Source organism: Helicoverpa zea, chromosome 11, assembly GCF_022581195.2.
Source record: "Helicoverpa zea isolate HzStark_Cry1AcR chromosome 11, ilHelZeax1.1, whole genome shotgun sequence".
NCBI classification, from domain to species: Eukaryota; Metazoa; Arthropoda; class Insecta; order Lepidoptera; family Noctuidae; genus Helicoverpa; species Helicoverpa zea.
In genome coordinates, this window is record NC_061462.1 from 6,486,422 (window position 1) to 6,513,403 (window position 26,982).

The 26,982-nt window shown below is 34.5% G+C and overlaps 1 protein-coding gene across 1 annotated transcript in view; it reads right to left on the minus strand.

The window, feature by feature from the left end:
- Positions 1 to 1,498: 1,498 nt before the first annotated feature.
- Positions 1,499 to 26,982, minus strand: part of LOC124634493 (tachykinin-like peptides receptor 86C) — a 52,062-nt gene continuing 26,578 nt past the window's right edge. The window contains exons 3-9 of the mRNA XM_047170089.1: positions 26,659 to 26,793; positions 21,139 to 21,216; positions 19,571 to 19,718; positions 14,388 to 14,584; positions 9,245 to 9,345; positions 4,160 to 4,252; positions 1,499 to 1,652 (exon numbers count right to left, since the gene is read on the minus strand). Of these exons, the coding sequence (XP_047026045.1) occupies positions 4,206 to 4,252; positions 9,245 to 9,345; positions 14,388 to 14,584; positions 19,571 to 19,718; positions 21,139 to 21,216; positions 26,659 to 26,793 (706 nt within the window). The 3' untranslated portion in view covers positions 1,499 to 1,652; positions 4,160 to 4,205. The remainder of the gene's footprint in view (positions 1,653 to 4,159; positions 4,253 to 9,244; positions 9,346 to 14,387; positions 14,585 to 19,570; positions 19,719 to 21,138; positions 21,217 to 26,658; positions 26,794 to 26,982) is intronic.

Below are 26,982 nucleotides of genomic sequence, written 5' to 3' on the forward strand. Positions count from 1 at the left end.
GTCCTTTCCAACATTGTCAGAATTTTGTTCGTTTGTTAGTAAAAGGGCTGATTTATTAGAGACAGTAGAACATAGCAAATCAACAAATAAGGAAGATGGTAGTACAAACAGTTACACAGTAAATACTAATAATTCTAAAAAAAACTATAATATAACAAAACCTAAACCTAATACTAATAAGGAATTTAATAATTGTCCGTTGTGCAAAAATAATCATTTCATGTTTGTGTGTGATGATTTTCGTAAGTTGTCAGTAGAAAACCGTTTAGCAAAGGTGAAGGAGCTTAATGTGTGCTTTAATTGTTTACGTCCAGGGCATTCAAGTAAACGTTGATTCATAGCTGGCGCACCAGGGCCCGACAGAGGGCGTCGCGTCACCGAGGCGGGGGGGACGGCTGCCAGCAGCAGCGGCCCGCACCGCGCCGCCGCACTCCATCACCGGACACAGCCGACGACGCGCGCGCATACTTAACTTATCTTAGTTTTCCAACATTTTGTACTGTCCAGTGAACCATTATACATATTAAGTGTTACAGTCCACTTTTCATTTAGTACCTTTAGTTAGGTCCCCTACAAATCCTATAAAAAAATGATCGGGTTTTTCATTAAAATCAGAAGTAATTCACCATAAAGGAATATTCCTTAACTGCTCATGTAACATTGCTTTAAAATTTGTAATTGTTTCATAACATTTTATATTTATCAAGTAGGTTAAAGTTATTCTATTATAAAATGACCTTATCAGAAATGAGGTTTCATGAATGACCCTGACTGTTTCTAAGTTTATTTGAAGATTCATAATCTGCTGCTTTAATTTTGAAAAAACAATTCTGAGTAGTTAGTAGTTCTTACTAAAAAAATACATACATATATGGAAAAATACATTTTTTGCAACAATCAACTGATGAATAAAATGCAACTCATTAATTCAACCAAAAATAGATACAATTTAAATTCTCTTATATGAATAAAGCACTAATGTATAAAAACAAAGATCTATCAAAAAGATGAACAATTAAACACGTTTTTAATCAACATGATCTACAAATTAAACAAAAAGAAACCGTTTTGCTCAAAGGTTAATGAGTTTCCAGACAACGTGATTAATTTCGACGTATTGATTACAGCCCTAATCAGAAGATCCAATATTAAAATTTTGAAAAACTTTATAATCATTATTTTTAATTAAAGTTTATTATAAAAACTAGCATTCACTCGTAAAACTTTTTACGAGATCATTTTGTTTCAATTCACATTACAATTAAAGCCACGTATTCACTGGGAAACAATGTTTCAGATACACAGTTTCTGAAACATCATGTAGATGTTTACAGCAACAATGTTTCGGAAATTCTGCCGTGCACATCATCCACAGAAACAAAATTATATGTTTCTGAAACAAAATTATTTGTTTCAGAAACACGTATATATTGTTTCAGAAACAGTGTTTATAAACAATTGTTTCTCAGTGAATACGTGGCTTTAGAATCAATTGATTTCGTGTAGAAAAACTTAGGCTACTATTTACACTTATCACTTGTCCTATTATAACTTATCATCACACATATGAAAGTGTCTCTCATCGGGTTCACCTCTCGGATTCATTCGCACTGCATTGCCATTCGTTATCAGTTCTGTAGCATTCGAGTGATCTGTCGACAAAAGAAAATCGATTAACACACATCGTAGTTCACGAATTCACGAACAATCAAATCGGACAATCGAATCGGTTTGTGTCACCAATCGTTTGTTTGGAAATCGAATCGCTCGGGAGCCACTTTACGATTTGAACTTATCGATTATTTGCTAAATAGAAAAAGAAATCTAGAGTCAAAATTCGAAAGGCAATAATTTTCTAAAGTTCTATCTTCGTATTTGTTAAGACTAATTAAATTATGAAAGCTCTCACCAAAGAGCTTTCGAAAACTTTCTTTGGTAGTTTGTGATTATTATAATTTATGGCCGACGCGATAAGTTAAATAAAATATATTTAAAATTAATTAATAGCTTTTCATTTGAAAGCCCTAGAGAAGTAGAATTTATTACAATACATCGAAAATTTAAATTCAAAACCTAGCCCTAGTAGTCTTTAGCCTACTTTTTTGCTTTTGTCAACGACTCATAATAAAAAACGTGCTACCATTAATGTTTTTAGAGATTTAATTGAAAATGGTTTGATTGAAAAAAACCTGTCTACAGCATGATTTAATAATGATTGAGGCTACACTCCGACCATAATAATTGAATGCTAAGGCTAAACATACTTACTGTGCGCAAACAAATTATAGGCATAAACACTAAACAAGCAACACCCGGCTTGTTTGGTACCAAATAGACTTGCAAATTAGGATTACCGGTTATGTGAGTGTACATTTCTATGAGTACAAACAAGGGTTAGGATTAAGCTCAACCCTTTAACGGTAAATGTCTAGTCTAGCCTTAAGTTAGGTATCCAACCTCTATACTAAACATTATGGTAAAACATTTAAAAAGGCATGTTGCAGGAACGATGTACAAAGGTTTTATTCTTTTCTTATTCAAATTTGGAATAGGTACCTACATAAAAACCAATTTGTTAGGCATAATGAAGGTGAGGCTTGAGTATCCGAAATATTTCTAACAATATAGGATTACAGGGCACTTTCCGTTCAGAGGTTTAGATTAATAAGTACTAGGAATCGATACCTCTTTGGGCTATAGGATTAGATTTGAGCCCTGGTTTTGGAGGAGAATAAGTGCTTACTTTCTATTTTTTTTTTTTTCAATGTAACATGATTCAGAGGCATCTTGGTTTAATTTGTGGAAGCTTATTTGAAAGAAATCTTTTATTTTCAAAGCTGTAGTTATATGTAATAGGTAATCTGTGAAACATACTTTGATGTAAGTAAACTGATAATTATATTTTTAATTTACACTAATTCAACTAATTTCATTAGTAAAAAAAAAACCTTAAAAAAAAAGACATTTTAATTTTGATTTCTAGTGCTGCACATCTGGCACTCGAATATTATAAAAGTTTCAGAAAAAATATAGCTACCTTTACTAAGTTTCGTTGTCACTGAAATCATAAGTTATGTCCAACCTTGACCCTCACATTTGTAACGTTATTCCCAACTAACAACATAGTTACTCCAAGTTGTTAATAAACCGTGTCACAACTTAGGTATATATATTTACGTGACCCTGCCTCTACCTGTTTTTATGCGTCAACAAGGAATGTCCATTATTTCTTTACTTAATACTTCGACTGTTTACATGTATGCTTGCAAGTAATGATGGTTCAATGTTAGTGTTGTTATAAGGTTATATCATGTGGGTAAGCCTGTGACCCCCGGAAGGGCATGTAAATAAAATCATATATTTGCTTATAGTATAGAAGGTAACATAGGTGTTCATGTTCATGTTGCATGTGAGACTAACAAAATATAAAAGCACAAAATATATGAAGCTGTAAGTAAAACATAATTTTGATCTAGAACAAAGTGTTTCGTTCATAACATCTCAAAGCATTTGAGAAATTACTTCCAGCTGGCGTCTTGGAAAACTATTTTATTACAAGCAAAAAGTACATATAACTAAAGAGAAATACGCTCCAACTGTATACTTATATTGGTTTGTGTGACAACTGTCAATGTGTTTGGCAAATTGCCCTTTGAACAATTAGAAAATGGGGTCGAATTATGACCACAATATCTGTTTGCAAACTTTAAGTCGGCCGATAGTGTGTTTGGGTACATACATCATTTTGGAGATGGATATCTAGATGATTTGGTTGGGCACAATTATCGGTTATACAGCCAGTATCACACAGACTAAAAAGCTTGATTGTGAAACTTCACAATACATTATTGGGCCTGCCATAGGCTGAAAGTTTAATATGCAGTGGCGTTATTCTGTGTTATACTTGAATGCTGCATTGACTTACAAAAAATACACAGTTTTTTCTCTTTTTTTGCCAAGGTTCCTTTACAAAAACAAAACATAAGACCATTGCACACCAAACGGCCTGTTGCTGATGAAATTTTGTAGTAAATTTTGAGAGCGTAATCTAAATGGAACATCTTTTTTCGCCTTATTGCACTGGGTATTTTTTACAGCCGTGCATTTGTGAGTGAAAGCGCTTGTTTCGGGTACTTAGTATAAAATATTTACGGCTTACCATGCTGCGGCGTAGAGCGCGAAGTGTTGCTCCGTCTTTTTGAATGTCATGCTCGGCTAAAAGACGATATGTCTCGATAGTTTCTTTGGCTTACTGCAACAAATACGTAGTTTAAAATATTTACCTTTGAGTATAAGATCTAACTGATCGGTTTTAAGTAAAACCATCTATGCAACAACGAACATCGTAACTCATCAAAATGAATAGTAAATTGTTCCATCATATTTTGAATACGTGGTCAAAACACAATTCTAATTCTGATTAGAATTGTGTTGTGCTTGATCTGTCAAGCCAATATCAATTTCATCGTAGCATAAATTATTCTATTGAGGGCTTGACAAAAGACGACAGAGGGACAGAATATGTTCGTTCATCAATAATATCATTCTTCGATTAAAACTCAATAAGTTTCTACAGGACAGACCTTTGCCAAGAAACCATTGTACCTACATTCAGCGAACATCGCATTTAATGAATTTCATCATCTAACCCGATCCCTATATTGAACGGACATCGTCAAATCTAGTTTTAGGCCGTCAATCATCATGCTGTAGATCGTTGAAAATATATTAGGGCCAGTCCATCAGGCCAGTTTGACGATTGATCGTCACATGTTTATGACTTCACTTTTCAGTTCAAGGGAAGCTCATGGAGAACAAAATGACTAGCGGAGGTGCCATAACGGAAAATCGCCTAAGTAGCGCGTCAAAATGCGGGTGAGCGGGGGACGAGAAACATTACTAGGTATTGTCGGTCTTATACGTCTTCTTTGGACCCGACCATTTTCCGTAATACCAAAATTCGCTGACAGATGTCACAAAGATACCGAACGCCTCGTTAGTTCACTCGTAACTGATCGTATTGGTCATGCCCTCTCATGCCTCGCTCATCTTTCCTTACTCCATGGGAAAGCCTCATGGTTTTCCGTTACAATTTTACATCCGGAGTAATAAAGTAAATGGAACACATAACACCCACCTGCAGGGGTGAAAATATATTCACTGAAATTATATGTCTGTGAACGAACATCGCTCGATAAAAGTTAGCAGCCAATTGTAACATGTTTCAAATAATAATTATTAACATTTCCATCGTGAATTTAGCTCGAATATATTAAGGATATACTAATTCTTTCACAATCGTTGCCAAATGGTTAATACATACCTAATTGAATTTTGTACAAAACACAAAAGGAATGTCAAAATAAATACTCGAATTTGCTTCTAAAAACTTTGGTTGTCATAATTTCATGGAAGATGGATGATATCTCTTGGTTACGCAACATCATTATTTTTACAAGCTATTGTAGCTATATTGTAGGCTTTGTAATAACATTATACGACGTTCGTTATAAGCGTAGTTTATGATACAAAGTTACTAACGTTAATAATAAAAAAGTTTGTGTTTTTATTAGCTTCTTTAAAAATGACATTATTAACGTATCTTGGTGATGATGTCATCAGTGAAATAAACAACGTCTTATCCCAATTCAATTAAAGATTTCACGGAATCTCAGAAGGTTACTGCATGAAATACCTTCTCACTTTTTCACTGATCAGCTGACAAGTGGCCTACGTACCCATAGCTTTTCTATGAGAATATACTAATTGTTTATGCATTCATATTTTTTAATTTAATATAGGTACCCATTTAAAAACATGCATATTTTGCATAATTATTAAAAACAAACAGTGTGTTTAAATTAGCACTGACATTTATTTAACGCTACCAAAAACCCACGCCATTTTTTGTTTTTGAATAACAAAGAGAAAAATTCTTTGAAATTAAAGAATCACGTTAACAACAAAACATTCTGATAGCACACAGAGGTGTCCTAGCGTAATTTATAAAACCTAGCTAGCCTTAAGTGTTACATATTACTAAGCTTTGCTTAAGGATTAGCTTAACAGCGTTGGCTAAATGGAACAAAACATGAGCCCTAGATCGTGCTTATGTTTCCCTTATGTATATTAGAGATACATTTTACATGACATTAATCTAAATATTATTAAGCATTCTGAGAAGATGGTTGTTCAATACGTGATAATTTTGACATACATATACAGGGTTATTTTTCATTCACCATCCAAATTTAAAAATCGAGGACTTTTAATTAATTTATTTTCATATGTGAAACATTATAATCAAATAATAACAAAAACAAAAAAAAACATCCAAAAGAAAATATCCGAAAATAAACAGAATGTAGAGACACGCAGCAAGGTTATTGACCTCGCTCGCTCGCTGCGATTGATGTAGGTACCTACGCGGTCTTACTTAAAAGGGTTGATTCCAATTTTCCCTTCATACTTTACGGGCTTAGGACCGACATAATAAAATAATGAATGTGAAATCACTGGTTTTTATTATGGCGTATTTAAAAAATTGGAATCAACTAGCTATTTACAATAATTCAACTTACCAAATAAACTCGATTAACCTACAAATTACGTGTACTTCAGTAATTGTTCAAAATGGAGTCCGTTTCTCTCAATACACAAACGTGCACGTTTTTCTAAACTATTTTTTAATAAGTTTAAAGTATCTGTTTGATTTTTAATTTCATTAAATGCATTTATTATTTTACTACGGAGGTCCTCAACACTTTGTGCTTCTTCAACGTAAACACGTCTTTTAACTTCACCCCATAAAAAAAAATCAAGTGGCGTTAAATCTGGTGACCTGGCAGGCCATAGGACAGGCCCTCCGCGACCAATCCATCTATCGCCATACTTATTATTTAAAAACTCACGCACTGCACTTGTGTAATGAGGTGGTGCACCGTCATGCTGATAATAATGATTGTTGTAGTATGAAAGTGGCACCTCGTCTATTAAGTCTTCAATAACACCACGTAACATGTTTAAATAATTAGTACCCGTCAAGCGTCCTTCAATAAAAATCGGTCCCACGATAACATTACCGATAATACCTGCCCAAACATTCGCACTAAAACGCACTTGATGGTAGTTATTTCTAATAACGTGGGGGTTGCTTAACGCCCAATAATGTTCGTTTCGGCTGTTATAAATTCCGATTCGCGTAAATAATGCTTCATCAGTCCACAAAATGTTACAATTAATGTTTCTTAACAGCCATTCACAAAACACGATTCTAGCGGGTCCATCGTTATCGTGAAGAGATTGCACTGGTTGGTAATGGTATGGGTGATAACCAGATGAATTCAGCAGCTTCCACACGTAATACTGACTGACACCGAAGCGCCGAGCAGCGTCGTTAGTGCTAGCGCAGGGGTCACGTTCGAAAAACTCGAGTACAGAATTTTCGACTGCTGGTGTTATTTCGTTGTGACCGCCACGACTTGTTGCATGGGCTGGTGTGATAAACTGCCCATAATCTAACAACCTTTGGTTTGCGGCTAAAATTGTTTGTCTATTAGGCACTCGCGAATTAATACCTCGTCTTTGTAAACGCGGTAAACTTTCTGCACTGTACATTCTTTGCGCACCATTTAAACTTTCGCCACTTAAAATGTAGCACCTGACCATTTCAAAATACTCTGCATTAGAATAAAAAGTCGCCATGTCGTGCGATGATAACCGACCGGAATTCGGAATCGAAAATGCAGCGAGAGCGACAAAAATATGGCACACGTTCGCACGTAACTAGGTCACGGTCAACTAAACAAAAAGTCACCGGCGCTTGGCCGACCGGGGGCTGTGCGGGGTGCGGGGTATGAGGGAGGGGGGCGTAGTGCCGGTAGTACGATGTCGGGCGTAGTGCATGCTGTTTTTTGTGTGCGTTTCCCGAATCTTGAGGCAAGCGCGCCATGTTCAACAACCGAACTGTGTGTATTCCACACGTTGTGATTTTAGTAGCGGACAATGATGAAAATCATCTAATATTTTTTATATTTTTTTATTTGATTAATTGATTAGGTTACCGATTCTAAATCATTTCTGAAAATTTGGATGGTGGTTGAAAATTAACCCTGTATGTATATAAGCTTGATATTGTCTATAATGCATTGTAAGTGTAAGGGAATGGTTTAAAATACTAATAAAAAAATACAATTATCTAAAAATTTACGTTAGCATATTTGCACTGACATAAGGGTATATTGGGTCCCACGTTTATTTTTTTAGCAATTTATTGTTAAATAAATACCTGACTATGTTTGCTTTACTAAAAAACCCACTGCTATTGGCAACTAAATGCGATTTTTAATAGAACCTTTACTTTGTTGACGGCAAATAAAAATAGTATTACAAATAGCATAATTGTTACTGAATGGATTTTTCATCAGCATTCCAAAATTCCACCCATGAAAAATCCATTTGCAACAGGGTAACAACATCAGAATTAACTTTTAATCTGTCGAGCTCGGAGGATTTGTGAAATCCCTAAAGCGATAGAATTGCTCAAGCTCTCAATTCATCAGAAACATGTGAATTTGAGTGTTATACCTACCTAATCTTTATTAACGTAGGTGTATATTCACGTATTCCTGTACCTAATCGTTATAAAGTATTTTGGCTTCAACACGGCTTAAAAATATAAAAGTAAGATATCACCATATTTATTCCCAATGAGCTTCTTATTATGCGATACTTATCTTTTCATCCATTGTACTAAAAATAAACTGAATTTAACATTGGAAAAAAACATGGTGTCTTTAATAACATCTTTTTAAAAAGCAATCCTTTGTGTTTACAAAAGTTATCCCGAACGCAACCGCTGTCATTTGCAGCGAGGAAAAAAACAAAGCACTGTCAACTAGAAAACAAAGCAAATCCCACGCAAACAACATGCATATGAAAAGTGATATTAAAGTTATAAGGAGATTTGTTCAATTTCAAGTTCAAGATTATTATGACAACTCAATGCTTTCTTTGAAATGAGAAGCTTCAAATCCACTCGTGCGTTTAAATCCATTTTGATGGCAAGAAACTAATTATGCCGTTTGGCATAACTACCTCTATACATTAAGAGCACCGTGGTCTTATGTCCTTGACGTAACCGGGAAAGCGTTGCGAAAATTAATTCCCCTCTCTGATTGTTTTCCACGAGATATTATCTCGATGGAAATGGCTGGATTATTTTAATTACAGGAAATATGCTTACCAGAGAAAGATTTGTTCATTTCTAATTTCTTCAAGTCGGTTGATGTTGCTGTTTTTGGGGTCCAACACCAACATAACACCATTCGAAAGTATATCCGAAACCTGCAAAAAGTAGGTTTTAAGTGATTGTCCATGTTAGCGTTTTAAAGGAAAGTGTAAGGGAAATCTATATGAATAGTTTTATATTGCGATAAATTAAGACAGTATTATGATTTAATAAAGTAGGTAAGCAGAAGATAAATAAATAACATTAAGTAGGTTGGTACTCCACTTAAAAGATGACAAGATTTGAAGCCTAAATAAAAAATGTATTAAGTTCATAATTTTGTTAGCATAATAAATGGTTTCATTTGTAATGAACTGTTTATATTAGATCTAATTGTGTTCACTAAATTCAAATAAAAGTCCTAAGAAGGTGACTCTGCCCGCTTATAAAACCCAGACTAATAAAATACATATTTGATTAGAAACTTGTTGGTTAGATCGTTGAACTTTGGAAAACATTAAAACCGTTTTTAGTATACCTTCATAGGTACCCATTCTTTATTAGGTAAACCCACTTCAAACAGTCTTGATCTTTAAGTTACCTATGACTTCTAAAATATGAAAATAATAGGAACGCTAGCCTTGTGCCTTCTAATTTATTTCTATACTAGCTTTTGCCCGCGACTTCGTTCGCGTGGAATAGTGACTTGCGGCAGATTTATGGTTTGACCAATAGATGGCGGTATATGTCCGGAATAAATTTTATTTTTATTTTTGTATTTCTTTGTAATAAAAACTATCCTATGCCCTTTCTCAAGTTCCAGACTATGTCTGTACCAAATTTCACATAAATCAGTCCATTAGTTTAGGCGTGAAGAAAAGACAGACAGACAGAAAGACAGAAAGACAGACAGACAGAAAGACAGACAGACAGAGTTACTTTCACATTTATAATATTAGTTAGGATGAATTCTCATTTTCACAAAGATTTTCTTCAAACATTGCGATATTGCGACAGAGATGTTTGGAGGCATTCCAAAGACCATGTTTATAGAACAGAAGCACGATTTCAACACATTTATCAACATCTCATAACACAGTTTATGCGAACTTTTGTGGTTTATGGCGCAAAGAATGCCTTTATTGTTCAAGTTATTTTCGTTTGAGTATAAGGTAAACAAAAGACAATCGTAAGGGAGTTTAATGTTGTCTCTCAAGTGTTGGCGTTTAGTTTTACACCACTCAAGGGTGCTCTTCACGTCTTATATAACTCTTCCGTACTTCCGTCCTTTTTTTTTGTTTTCCATACATGTTTACGTGTTTTTATAAATAAATAAGCATAGAACCGCATGCCAATATAAATTTCAGCATAATTGCAGATGATAAAAATTCCTCGAACTGCCAATTTAATCCATATCGTGTGAACGCGTAACCTATTCAATTAATATTGTCCACGTTTTGGTAGGCAACGAATACATTCAACACTATGTCAATGTATTGGGTACCGAAAAAAAGTAGTGTAAATAAAAAGTGAATTATTCCAACAAGTTATACTCGTAATTGAAAATACAATACGTAAATAATTAAGAGTAGTAAATACAACAAAACTTGTGTAAAAAGTAAAAACATAATATAAATATCAGCTTTCATTTATTGGTCTACATCATTTATTAATTTATTCTAATACATAAATAAAAAAAAGAAAAATGCAGAAAGATTTTATATTTATTTAAAATCTGCAAGCTTATCACTGGCTTTTTAGTCAGTTTTTATTTTGCCAAAAATCGACGTATAAAAACAATATTAGTACAGAAAAAAGGTCAAACGTCAAACATTAATCATCTAACAGCCAGTTTCTTCATCCAAAGTAAAAGCCAAAGTAAAAGTCAAAGTAATGTCTAAAGTAAAAGTAACAGTCAAAATCATTTTTTCTATTAGTTTTGCTGTCACTTTAGCCTTGAAAAAACGAATTTGACCGTTACTTTTACTTTAGACATTACTTTGACTTTTACTTTTGATGAAGAAACTGACCGTAAGTGAGATAATTTATTTGTAGACATTCCAACAAAGACTTTGCGAACTAGGTCGTATAGTTTTGGATCCAACTTTGCTAACTTGCCAAAACTTACATGTTCTGAACTATGACAAATAACTTGTAGGTTTCATCTTAATTAATTGCTAACAAATATTGTACGCGAAATATGAGATAAAGTTGGTTTAGTAACTATTTACGCTCACACTATAAACTTTTGATCGGCCTATAAGTAGTTGGTTTGCGCACATTAATCTGTATGAAGATGAATTGAAGTACATACGTACCAACTAAAAACTTTGATCGAATACATGATTTTCTAAAAATTCTTTTTTTTTTACCACCGGCCAACAGTTGGCCGACTGTTTAGTCTAGAGTTTGCGCATAGGTTTTATAATCAGTCTGTATGTGGCACGGCTTTGTGAGTATGCATTTATAATGGAATCTGCACTCTAATATAAGTTTCGAGGAATCCATTATGTAGGTACTGACCAAATACATATATATATATATGTATTTGGTCAGCTAATTTAGCTCATTTGATTTTCTACCCGTGGACACTATTTACTGGTCATAACATTTTTGTCTGACCAACCGTCCATCGTTAGGTATACTTAAGGACATGAATCTTTATTATCATTGAAACAAAACGAGTAAACAAAGTTTTCCTTTATTGGCTATAATAAAGTTCCGCAAGATTAACTTGATAGGGTGCGTCCACATCTGGCGAATGTGCAGCTCGCGAGCCGTTTGCGACCTGCCCGCGAGCTGCGCGCGTGCATTTTGTTCGTGCGCCGCTTCTGCGCCGCCCGCGCGCAGTTCGCGCGCGACCTAAACGCCGTACACGATCAGCGCGCAGGCGGCGCGCGACGCGCTCTTTATTAAATAATAAACGGAACTGTAAGGGCGAGAACTGAGTGCGCGCAGATCGCGCGCCGCTCGCGCGCTCTATACGAGCCTTGCATGAGTTGCGCTAAAGAGGCGCACCAAGCTATTGCAGTGACTGCACGCGCGCAGCTCGCGGGCAGGTCGCAAACGACTCGCGAGCTGCGCATTCGCGGCACATTCGCCAGATGTGGACGCACCCTTACAATCGACGTTAACAAATTGGCTGATACTTACATAAAAGTATCTAAGAATACTAAACATTGTTGTATGGAATACTAAAGTTATGTAAGGACCTAGGAATAATATATGGAGTTTTATCAAGGATAGGTACCTACTTTAAGAGTTATTATATACCGACAATGAGAATGTGAACTGGACAATGTACTATTAATAGACATTCTTTCAAAATAAAACATGAATAAATGATAGCCTACATTTCTTTTCCCCAAATGCGAAATATGGTCCCTTCTATTAAGAACATAAAGACACGGCAAAAATAGCTACTTTACAGTTTTCAGGAGATAAAATGTCCGCACCTTTATAAACGAGCGTCATATTAAACCCTCTTTTATCTAATAGTGGGAAAACCACTCACATGCCCGAGTTTTATTGTTATTGCGATAAAAGTGGAAACCTCTGATAAAAATAGCCATTACAGATTTCAGAGGGTATTTTAACAGAGTAAAATAGAATGATATTCTAAAGGGTGATATTTTCAACACCACATCGATGACAGTATTTCATAATGAAACATTTGTACGGCACTACATATATAACGGAAGAGATATGAGATACAGAATAAATACAAGAAGAAAAAGCTTAAATAAATGGGGTCAGCGAAACCTTCATTAGATCATAAAAATTCTACGCAAAGACCCAGTTTTTGTTGCTCACTTAGAGACATAAAGAGAAAACCTAACAAAATTGCTACATTCGTACAACAAAATGGTCCAAAAGCGCCATTTTAGTCGACCGTACAAAGCCATTCATGCATAGAAAAATAACCTGTGCGTATTTCAGCCATTTCTTAGTACATAATGCCCGTATCTTTGCACAACCTTCTTTAATAGTGTTTGAATTGCAAATTGTAGGTATACAATTTTCATCACAGTTTTCACGTTATTTTCGAAACCGAAACTAAGATAGTTTTTGAAACTGAAAGTACCATAGCACCAAGTTCAATAAATAAGTATGTAAATAACAAAATAAACCCAAGACTAAAATTGAAATTGAAACTACATAATAAATGGTCACAATAGCTACCAAGTTTTACGACTATTCGAATGTCTGCATTCAAAAGAAGATCAATCAGTCCGTCATTCATTAGAGGGACCCTACAGCGCACAGATAAATCCGCCTAATTGCACGTAACAGGAATTAGTTCCTAAAGCTACATGAAACGTTTCTACGAAGTATTCAAGTTTCTTTTGGTAGTGTTTTGCTAGTTCAGGATACATTTTTAGATAGGAGTTTCAAAGGTATTTGCATCGTTCGTTATCGCCAAGGCTCGTTCGTTTAGTAAACCGTAGGTACTGCTCAGCTGAAGAACCTATATACATATATTACCTCTATAATGTATATATTTCAATATTCTTGTCAGATTATTTATATCACTTCAGACGTTAGTATGATAAAGCTCTGTATACAGATTATTGCAGTTTTCGTGTGTTTACACCAAAAATAACAAATATTTCTCCAAACAAATCTCTCAACTTGTTTTGTTGATCTATATAATGATGTGAGGTTTTTGATTTATGAGATGTCATGGGAGTTATAAGATATTGAACAAGTTAGGTGGCAAATAAACAATACTCAATAATTTAAGTGTATACCAACAAACACGTCATCCTTAAATTAAATAAGAAATTGCAGTTAAACCGCGTCAAACCGCCAGTTCCAAATAAGTATTACTATACGCATGACCCATCCTAGAATTGGTATGTTATCAAACGCTTGTAGTTATTTCCCCATGGACTATTGCCAAATGTTCCCCAAGAGAATTCGGACGTAACACGCGGTTACCCAATGACGGTATCAAATTCCATGTTAGAACAGAGCTTACCTACGTTATTTATTGAAAAAAATCCTCAACCGAAGGTCGGGAACGTTCTAGAAATTCTTTAACCGGAAAAACCAATAACCCTTTTACTTACGCACGAGGGGCAAACACGTGGTGACAGATTTCAAAAAGAATCGAATAAAAGAACAGATAAATTTTAAATTAAGAAGAAATACTTACTTATTACTCATCCAGTAATATATTAAAGGGTTGAACATGGAGTTGGCCATGGCCAGCCAATAGAAGAAGAGGTAGATATGTTGGGCGAATGGCGCGGACGCTAAAGACTGGTAGTGGTATGTTAATACGAAGTACGCGTGGTATGGCAGCCAGCAGAGCGCGAATACCATCACCACTAGGACGAACATCCTCACCACCTGTGGACAAAGATAATTTTTAAAATTCAATTGATTTTGCGATGACGCAAAATCAATAAGTATAAGTAGGTAATCGTTGCTTAAACTTAAAGGTACTAAATATTTGTGAATAAATGTACAACAATCTTCTTGTCACTCATTATATTTTCTACTCTTTATGATTACAGATAGCTCAAGGCCAGTTCCAACTTTGTAGGAAAGTAATAAGAAGATAGAAAATCCATTTCACACACCAGTTCACAAGACTCTTAATCCAGACTCATAGGAATCGTATAATAAAAGCAAGGGATCAGTATTTTTATTATGGACTTGGATCCCTGATGCACAGTGCTGATATCTTGCTACACACGAAAGTTTTTGGGTTCCTCATAGACTACGGAACAGGATTATTGTAATATAATATCAGTAAATGATTCGATGACCGGTTACTGTCCTAAATGTTAACTGAGCTGTTAACTGGGTAGCCGATTATGAATGTTTAATCGTCCCTTGTTATCTCAGATTCTAATGCTCGTTAAAGTTTTGAAATCTGTCCTAAAGAACGAGGAAAAAGTGCGAATTCCCAGCAAGATTTACAAAGCCCTAGTACAAATGGTAGACTTGACTCTTAACATATCGACTTTAAACTCAGCTATAAATCACAGACTTTCTTCGAATCGACGTAGGAAGTATCTGCGGTCGGACTGAAGTACTTTAAAATAACGATCTATATTTAGTATGCCTTAGACTTTAAGAGCCACTAGGATTCCAAGAACGGCTTTTGTCCGCAGACTCTAGAGGATTACAATAGAGCTTGGAGTAAAACGGAACTTCGTGTTAGGTACTTTCCTGACGTGTCTGCAAGTTCTAAGTTATATGTTGTGGTGAGAAGAAGTACGGAATAAAAATCTCGACTGTCAAGACCACTGCGTAGAACATAGTGTTTGCGAAGTTTCGGGAATAAAAGGTGAAGGGCAAATGGAAAACTCGGTAAATATTTTTGTGATTATTGAATCTCGCATGGAAAGATCGAGGGATCTTTGAGGTAAAATTCTATACGTTCTGAAGTGGAAAGATTGAACTGATGCCTGTTTACACTGACCCTGAAAGGTTATGTAAATATTTGGTCCTATGTGACTTCTATTAATTCAAAAGCTATTCGATAATTTTGCTTGCTCTTCGTAACTGGATGAATACGTAAGAGCGACGTCATTCGAATCTAAATAGTACAGAGATAGACAAGCCAATCTTGCTAACAATGTTTAATCTAAATTGAATTTCATCGCTCGCATTGTATAACACAAAAGGACATTGTTCAGAACTAAATGCTTTGTTAATACCGCATGATAAAATACATGATTTTTTGGACAAATATAATGTGCTGTCAGAACAAAAATTGAAGGGCATAATATATTCTGCAGATACCTACCATCAGCTGAAACTACTTTCAATGAAGCAAATTGCCAACAGAATTGAACTGTAGAAAACAAAAGTGGTCAATTTTTAAACCTGATCCAAAATATTTGTGGATTCTTGAATCTTAGTAAGAAGAGTCCAGTTCACACGTAATGTTACAATGCACCTCAATCAATCAAGGTACGTGAAGGTACCGTCTCCTCACAAGCTAAGTGCTGTGTCCCTAATATCCGGACTGACCTTACTCGCCCAAAGGACCCAGCATGACTGGTACGTAACATGGTCGATATTAGGAACTGGCTAAAACTTAGATGGGTGCGGATACTCCTGTCTGCGCAGTTGATTAATTGAGTATGGAACTTTGTAACTACATATACTGGCTAGACATCAATGTAGGAAATACCTGGTAGTTTTTAACTTTATGAAGGAACTAGGTATATTTTTTTTGTTGAAGCAACTTTGATGCTTTAAGAATGATCAACTCTAATTTTGAGCGAGTTTCTTCATTTTAATTCGTGTGCTTAACGAAAACAGTATTATATTTTTTTGGATAAAAAGTAATTCCTCGATAAATGAGATAAGAAGACTAGCTGTACTATAATGTGGTATTGTAAATACGTTTAGGAAACTTTTTTTCAATAATGTAAGTCAAATCGCCGATATATTTGTATAGGAGGATTTGTATTATTTCTGCCTCTTATTTAGCTTATGAATGGTGAGGGAAACGGGGACGTCAAGGGTTATTTGTCGTTGAGGTCGATACAGGAAATTAGGGGATATATTCTTGTTAGGAAGGGTATTCAACAAGCCAAATTTTTGGCACGAATATATTACGTCATCCTACGTATTCGGGTCAAGTATTTTACCCAAATTGATACAGTAAACAATAAACACAATAAAGGTATCAATGTTTATACATCTTCGAGAACATTTTTCTTGAACCTTTATTTTTATTAGGGCTTTCTTCACGGTATAATGTAAATCCGGGAAAAGTACTTTTCTATTTGCATAAAAAAGGAATGAGCGATATTTTTACAAAAGAGTTCCCTCAATATTATCCACCTATCTTAGAAATCTTGTTTATTACTCGTATCTACAGAAAGATTTATTCAGGCCTACAATATAACATTATTGCGTAAACAAGTACTTATTAATATTAATCAAATTAATAAGAGATCAGTACCATTACAAATGTTCTGTTACTCGTGGATACTAAAAATAGATTTCTAACTCTCAGAAACAGCCAGCTGTGTTTCTGCGTATCAATCAAGTCGAAGTTTACAATAAATAATGGCTACCTTCATTTGTTATGTAGGAGTTCTTATTCACTAAATACGGCTAGTTTACGCTACTAACAGTTGTTTGTAAGGGATCAAGCATTCAAACATACACGTGAATGGTTTTACATAGAGAAGTGATGGGTATACACAAATTGTTGCTGTTTATTTACGATTTACAAATAAAGACTATAGTAGTAGAGTAGAGGTTTTTTGTACCATATTTAGAAGTATTTCCGTCAAGAATAAAAACTTTTTGCGCCGATCCGAAAGAAAATCAGGAAAATGGCAAGAATATGACTCTTTTTTCTGTAACTTTTCTTCTAGATGCGAGTATTTAAGATAAGATCTTGTAACTGAATTAATTAGGTGTCACACAGTTTGAGACATCATTTTGAAACTAAAATCAAAATATATATTTGGCTTAAATCCATCGAGCTTGCGGCAGATTTTTCCAACTGAACTCACAAATGTGACAAACATGTTTGCCTGTGAAGATAAATATTGGTGTTTATATGAAAGTTCGTTTTGTAAAAGTAAATTGTTTTATGGTCGGTAGTCAACGTACAGGTATACAAATACAAACAGAATAAAAATCACATAAAGAGTGCATTTCTTTATATAATACTCGTTTCATTAGAAATGGACTCTTTTTAAATCTCGCATTTGTAATGATTGTGGCTCATAACATTAAAATACAAAAATACGTTTTTTTTTATGGAGTAGGTAGATAGATGCTGACTTTGTATTTTGTCTCAGATATTAGGTTATTTTGAAGGGTCACTAATCCGAACCTAATCCAAACACATTTATCTGCCGTTTAACCCTTTAAATTAAATGCTATAAGGGTTTTTAGGGATACACAAAATACGCCTACTAGATAAAGGTGACTTACTGCTCTAATTCGCTATGAAGGGCACATGAAGGCATAGGGAAATAAATATTTGAACAGGCCTTTTCAAATCCTCAAGTAAATTCACTCATTAGTTTATAACGTCATATATTCACAAAACTAACATTTCACCTTTATAATTTTACTTGCTAAAAGATCACATTGCGGTACTGAAAAGGTTCTACAACTCTTCTTTAATTATGTAAATATGTATAAGAAATTAAGTGAAAACAGGCTTTGGGTTGGCTGTTTTATTCCAAAAGGCTGAATCTCTAATTTAACTAAAATCTCTGATTTCACCAAAATGAAGCCAACTTTAGTGAACCTAGGTAAGTATCGTCTACTCTACAGAAAGATATATGAATAATACAGTAGAATGATTTTGTAGGTTTAACGTATGTATGGTAAACCCACAAAGTTTGATGTAAAAAGTCAACCCCTATTTAAAGGGTATTTAAATTATATGGGTCAGATTAAGATGAGCTACACGGCAGTAACAATAAAAATGTCATTGAACACGTTCTCAATAAAAATTACAGCAATATAACACCTGTGATAATAACACTTTCGTAAATCGATGGCTTAGCTCACTCCCAAAAGATTGAACATTAATATTATACCTATGTACAGCCGGAAGGTATTTTCGCTGATAGGTACTTAGTTACCTTCTCAACATGAGAGGAGGCCTGTGCCCAGCAATGGGACGATAAAAAATCTGATGATGATGATGAGGTACTTAGTTAATGACTAAATTATTTACTTTTGTAATACAATTATTATGATGGTGCAATTATTTGCACGAGCTTCATATAATAGTAGCTCGCTAAGGCTAAAAACAAATAAAATTTCAGCCATCGGAAAAACTGCGAAAATGTTTGTGAATTTCGAATATATAGAAAATAATAAAATAATTTTAAGGCACAACGTTTATTTAGTAAGCTTCTTCGAATATTTACGTCCCAGGTGTGCTGTGCGTGAGAAGAATAGAGATCATAAAAGTAATATTGATTTCACAATTTTTAGGACCACCGATAATCTAGACGCAGACGGTCTACGTGGACCCAGACGACCATATTTTTTCCACCAAGTCTATACTATTCAAGTTTATACAAAGTTTATACAAGAAATATACTGCGAATTTATTTTTAGTTATTCCATATAACCCAGTCAATGGTTATATGGTTATATGATATCGATTTCAGATATCACAATTACTATACAAACAGAAACAATCTTTGAAAAATACAAAACTTTGTGATAATACCACGTAAATACACACCACTTGCCTATATGGAGATCCATTGCTTAGTGCGAGTCATGATGGCAGGGATGGGAAAACATTCATAAAGCACGCTTTAACAACAGCTCTTGTCGACATCAGAAACAGACTCTTCAATTAATATATCTGTATGTCAAACTCACCTTTCTCTTAGCTCTGACGACCTGCATCTGATGATGAGTACATTCGCCGATAGCCCGCCCTCGAAGCGCCGCACTCATTCGTGCGTACGCCCAGACCATTACCGACATAGGGACTACATACGTCACAGCCAGGAACACCAAGTTATATCTGCAACAAATAAAGGATTTTAAACCTTAGAACGACGTATTTGGGTTTGTGTTTGCATGGATTGGTTTTGTTAATAAATTCTTTCATTTATGAAATATTGCTATTTATTATAAAATGTTGTTGACAAATCTTCATATTTTTAAACTGATTTACTGAAATACGTCTTCATCAAAATTAAGCCTTAGTTTTTTTCTTATAAATGAAAACTTTTACTAGATTTTTTCGTGAGCTCCAAAAGACTTTTTAAAACTACACAAAATGTTTTGACTTTAACTCCACTCATTTCTATGAAACTTGAACTTTGTAAATAGTAATCTTCTTAATTAAGTTAACACAGACTTTATTTTAGATTAGCGACGTGTAAATTCGAATTACAACAAACTGAATTCAATTTGTTTGCTAACAACTTAAAATTTTAAATTATTTTTCAAGACTTAAATGACACGTCCTACACAAAGTGTAAGTCAAATACCTAATGGGCTGCGGGTTTTTCGAAAGAGATACCGCAGCCCTGGTACATAAAAGGCCTGTGACGGAACACGACGTTTTTTAGTCAGCAAGAGTCTGACACTCCCTCACCGCTGCTAACCCACAGCGGGAGGGGTCATTTGATGATTTTTGACGTCGTTAAAAAAAAATCATTTAGTACTTAATTAAAAGAACCTTAAGTTAAGAACACTAAACTATAAATTAGATTGTATTGCTGTCTGAGTTGTCCTACTATAGGTATATTTAATTCAATCAATATTTATCCTACAATATGTTCACTAGCCTCGGATTTAAAAGGTCTCTTTATTTGCGACAAGAGAATCATTCTTCCCTTGCAGGTACCTTGACTTTTCTTAAGACGTATTATCATAGCCTAGGAACCCTAATAAGATGTATTTATTGTTGGGAAAATAGGCTAAGGTAGTAAACTTATCTGACCTGACCTTCAAGGGATTTATACCTACATATTAGGTTTGTCCCCATTCCCAGTATTGTGGTTTCAGATATATTTTTAAGGCTTATAGAAATATGTAATTAGATTCTGACAGTAGGTTTCATTTTAATCTCATTCTAGCGTAGAATAATATTTGAAGACGATTGAAAAACAAAAGAGCGTGTAATTTCTAGAACAATCTTATTCTTTGTCCCCAACGAATGTCGTACTTATTAAGAAGGTGAGCCAATTAATTAACACGAGCCTAAATGGCTTACCACACCTTTTCTTAAATTAAAATTAAGTGGCATCTGCTTTAATTTTAACTCAATTTATCAAGTAATACAAAAAAGTTTCTTTAATAAAATCTCGTAGTAAATTGATACGAATAATATCAGAAGTTACCTTTATCAATCAAAAGAAGTTTTTTAAGAAAGTCTACAATATCATCTATGTATATTGTTTTTTAGATAGTTTGATAGTTTGATTAATACTTACACATAATCAGTTTTTGAGGACGGGTAACTGCCGTCGGGCCATTTAATGAAACATATTTCTCTGTCACCATTAACATACCTGCAACAAACAAAACTCGTATGAGAAGAATATTTCATTTTTCAACATTTTTTTTTTTGCTGAGTAAAATTGAATACCTACCATTGAAATATAACACCGATTTCTCTATTTTAAGCGGTAAGCGTACAGTAAATGCCAGGATTTGTACAAAATATTATTATGTTGACATCACATAAAACGAGAACTTTATCCACTACCTAAATACAAATTCAAGCTAATTTCATGGACTGAACAATAAACGTCCTCCGAATACGTATAAAAAAGTAATAAAATCTAGGGTGATAAAATGTTACATCTCATGAATGACACTAACTTTACAGCCAGGTTTCGTTTACAATCAAAACTTCAAGCTTTGGCACAAAAGTCAAGTAAAACTCGTTGTTTTACTACCTTTTATTATTCAACTTTCACCATTTTCCGCCATTATATAATGGTTACAAATTGCACCAATGAATAGGAATTGTTTGCAATTTTCTGCATTTAATTGTAGTTCACCAATTTTGCTTTGTTGCTCCCAATTAGAGTGACTTTCAATAGTTTACACTGAAAAGCGAAATAATAAAATTTCTTCGTCGCCAAAAATAAATTGATAGTTAACGACTAGGCAGCAGACGTTGCAATATATTTTACACTCCCGATAACGAGTTTGATGACATGGGGGCACAGACTGCTGTTACAAAGCCAAAAACTTTTGTTCTAAGAATTTTATCAAAGCAAAAATTTCAAACTAGGAACGTTATGGTTCATTGATCTTAAAAAAGAAGAAGGAAAGTTATTCAACCTGTAAAATAAAAAGTAAAAGTTCTCCAAAAAGTTTTTCAAGGAAAATAAGTTCATAATTATTTCTTTGTGATAGAATTTGGCGGTGTGTCGATAATTTGTATTTTGATATCCTTACTCCTACTTTCTGTCAGACGTAAGTAACGTGAGAGGAAACCAATTCAAAATCAATTCAGGCAATGTTTATTGATAAAAGTTTTAATAAGGAATAAGTTTTAACTCTGATTTATTGAATACAAAGGGAAGGGTAAGAAACTTTATATGAGGGCTTTCTTCAGACGCCATTAAAAGATTTTATTGTTACGATGTTTTAGCTTTTAAACCGTTTAATTTTATTTATAGTTTGTTTTGTACTGCTAGGTATGTAGTAGGGGTCAAAGGGGGCAGTCATTTTTTATTATTATATGTAGCAAGCTCATTAACGTTCATAGCTACATTATATGTATCTTGTAGAGTCTACAAAAACTACTGTCTACAATGTAGACAGTTTTCATAATGTGCTTACGACACATAGATTTATGGGCAGTAGTTGCAACAATAAATAAATGAATTTTGTCAATTTGCTAATAAACATTAAAAAAACTTTCATGTTTCTTTCTTTGAAAAAAAAAACAACAATATTCATTGAACATTGTCAGCTAACTAAAAGATACTTTTTTAAACAATTTATCAAGCAATTTAGCAATAATGCTTAACAAATTGTTCTCAATTGAATACTTATAGCAAAATAATTTAATTTGAATACTGAGTACCCACTTTCCACAGCTAATGAGTGATTCAGACTTTTAGATAAGATGCAGAACTTTAACAATTTACATCTGTATTTATTTGAACGATGTTTTAAAATGATCTACATTTGTAAACAAACGAGACTGTTAACTAGTTTGAATTTACAAAAATGAGAGCTTTTAACATACCTACGAGTAACTCGTGGATTATATCGGGTGTGTCGTAATTACGTAATCACATTAAATCCTATCACATATATTTTATGATATTCTATGGCAAATTGTTAAAAAAAATAACCTAATCCATTCAGTGGTTTGGCCACATTAGTCATTTACTTTGAAAATTTTATTTTTACATATTTTTTTGTTTTTTGTGCTAATCGACTTATATTCACCAGTATATTAACGTATTTAATTCAATGTGATTAGGTACAACACACCCGATACATAACCTAATCATAATTTTACCAGCAATGCATAAACAATATGCGATCGAAAACACAGATTCGAACTTTTCAGAAATTGGGTGAGATTAGATCCACAGGTACAGCTCAACTATAAACATCGAATAAATATGTCAAAAAAAGCTGTAACGGTACTAACAAAATATTCAATTACTGTAGCTGTACTGAACTACATTCTAATAGTTCCGTTTGTAAGGAGTTTTGTTATGTTAAGCAATACGAAACTTTTCTCGGTACAAACTTGGTCTGTTGTACAATTTCCGCGGAAAACGAAAATTCAATTGGAAACTCTAAAACATTATTTCGTTTGGCAACTTTAAATGAAACAAACATTTGTTTAATCTTTTAATAATAATACCATTGATGTTGACGAAAATTCCAAAAATCTCTCCTATTTGATTAGACTTTCGTAATTTACTTTGTTTCTTATTACAAGTTATGTTATTTCAATGTAAAAATCACTTGTACCCAGAACTGGAGTTATTTAAGTGGTGTGTGTACCCACATTCATCATCCTCCGAGCCTTTTTCCCAAACTATGTTGGGGTCGGCTTCCAGTCTAACCGGATTCAGCTGAGTACCAGTGCTTTACAAGAAGCGACTGCCTATCTGACCTCCTCAACCCAGTTACCCGGGCAACCCGATACCCCTTGGTTAGACTGGTGTCAGACTTACTGGCTTCTGACTACCCGTAACGACTGCCAAGGATGTTCAATGACAGCCGGGACCTACAGTTTAACGTGCCATCCGAAACACAATCATTGGTGTCTAAGATATACTTAGAAAGTACATACAAACTTAGAAAAGTTGCATTGGTACTTGCCTGACCTGGAATCGAACACGCGCCCTCATACTCGAGAGGTTGGTTCTTTGCCCACTAGGCCACCACGACTTCGTACCCACATTCAAATAACATTAATTAAAATTTACTTTTGTGAGTAACATAGCAAACTAGTTTTGTACAAATAAAATGCAAAATAACTTCTATTTCAAAGGGTTTAAGCGTTTTCGTATGCCATATCTACAAAGAGCCATCGCTCAAAGCACTAGTTAGAACATCGAAGCATTTTTAATTTTGTTGCATACGTCAAATACCAGTTTACTCATCAAAAAGTCGTAACTTTTTTTGTATCGATAGGTCAAGTGAACTTTACTTCTATTGAGGAGAACAAAAGATTTTTTGAGTTTTGATTGGCTCCAAAATTTAGGCTCCTGCAATTTGAGCGTTATTTACAGTGTCAACTGACGTAATCCAATTGGTTTGCGCGATGCAGGCAGATCCGACCCAGTGGACGGTGTAACTAGGTACTTGACTACCAGCTGTGATCGGCACTTTCTGCTCAACAACGCTTTGAATGGTGCCACGCAATTAGCCCTGGCCTTTTGGCACAAGTTTGTTAATAGTGTAAACACAGAATGAGTCTTTCAGTATACACTGGCCATTTTTCGGGGGTTACGTACCCAAAGGGTAAAACGGGACCCTATTGTTTTCGCTCCTCTGTCCGGCCGCCCGTCCGTCCGTCCGTCCATCTGTCACCAGTCTGTATCTCATGAACCGTGATAGTTAGAGAGTTGGAATTTTCACAGATGATTTATTTCTGTTGCCGCTATAACAACAAATACTGAAAACTAGAATACAATAAATATTTAGGGGGGCTCCCATACATCAAACGTGATTTTTTGTCCGTTTTAATAAATAATGGTGCGGAACCCTTCGTGCGCGAGTCCGACGTACTTGGCCGGTTTTTACGTCGACGACGGTCTCATAGTCAACAAATAAAAAAAACTTAGACTTTGCTTTCAGATTGGCAGATAGAGGCAGTCATCGAGTTGGTCGAGATTTGAGAGAAAATATGAAGAAGAAAAAGACAAACAGACAAGAAGACAAACAAGTTTTTAAAGTGATAAAGTTTAGTTACAATTTGAGAAGGTTCTAGCAAGGTCGATTACGCGGTACAAATGCTGTAGGATTAGAGTAAACTAGGCTAAAATTCGTAAATAAATCGTAACTGTGGAATACAACAGTGGCAGTTAACTGGACCCTCGAGAATACCCGACGACCGACAGCGACGGACAAAATTATATTTAAGACTTCTAGACTACACGTAGCTTTGAAAGACTCTAAAATTATTTAGTCCTTCTGGTACATAGAATATCAGTTCACTTCTTCTAGAGAATAACTGAGACCCATAAAATGAAAAAAAGCATTAGTCCGTCAACTGCATTTCAATTGCAATTAGCAATTTAGCCAGTCTATGAGATCCAAGATGGAGATGGTCCCAAATTGTGGCCATCCCAATTAAATAGGAGACGGTTTTCAGTCTGAACAGATGCACTGACTACCATTATTTTACATGGAGTGACTGTCCATCTAACTTAAACACCCCTTGATAAGACTTTCTTGCTTCTGACTACTCATAACGTTGACTGACGAGTTACAAAATAAATTATATCTTTAGAGCAAAGACTATAGAATTAAGTAAGCGACTTTCATAAACACGAAGTTGATACAATAACAAAATTATTTAGCGAAGTAAACAGCCCATTATTAACAAAATAACTGTAAGTTTATCTTTAATGTTGTAATGTAATAAATAAACTTCGAAGAACTTTACTAAAATCTAAGTTTATAGACATCCATTTAAGAGGTAAATGAAAAGACCATTCCATTTGAAATATAAATAATTTATTTATTTACGTTAAAACCCTTCCTTTATTTATTTTTGTACAAAATTGTTTTACGTGAAGAGGACTCGTACTTTTAGGTAAATAATTATTTTGTTTTATGGTGCGGCCTTATTGCAACAAACAATCGATTTCAGTACGACTTCAGACGCTCTTTAAAAATTAAGTGATCCCTTTTAATCATCAAAAAATTTTAGTCTCAAAACATCTAGTGTGGGTTGGTAGAAACTATACTATATACTAACGAGAAAGCGTTTTCTTAATACTCGGAAATCGTTCCCTGTGTACCAAATATCCATGCGTATTAAATATCTTTGGAATTCGGCGTATAGAACTTATACAACCCATGTTTTAGCCCGAGGCGAGGTCAAAATACTCAATTTATATTTATTGCCTCCCACGGTTCCCATAATTTTGAAAAGGTCGTCAGCATGTAAAAAAGTTCCAATATAAACCTTCGGCAGAAAATAATAAACTAGGGACGTCATATTAGTTGGTATTTTCCGGTACCAGCATACTTAGGTACATATACTAAGTGATTTATATAAAATAAATTAATAGGTACATATTTTGCTTCTACGGATATTTGGTTGAAAACTCAACCCAAAAATACTGTGATGAAAAATAATATAATGCATATCTATGTACTGAAAATAAAGCTTGGAAATACTTAAACAGCGCTTTAAAATTTTCCGACTTCCCACCCATTCAAACCGAACGGAAAATCCGCCAGTGCGAAAAGGTGTTAGGTTCAAATGAAACTTTTATTTATTTTTCAATACTTACTGTTTCTTATAAGTATCGGAGTATAGTAGACTGGGCAGCGCGAGCAATGCGCTGGCGCACCATACTGTGAAGAGCACCGCGCGCGCCACTCTGCGACTCAGTCTGTGCTGTAGAGGTTTCACTATCGCCACGTACCTGCACAGAAAAATAACATCTAATATTAACATGGTAAACAGGAAAAATATTTGCTTTTTTACCCTAAAGGCTCCAAAACCACAGAATCGATTTGAAAATTTCATTTACTTTTGGGAAGCTACACTGTCCCCTAGTGCTATAGAGTATATTTCGTTCGGGTGCGAAAAGAAGTTCCCCGGCACGCGGAGT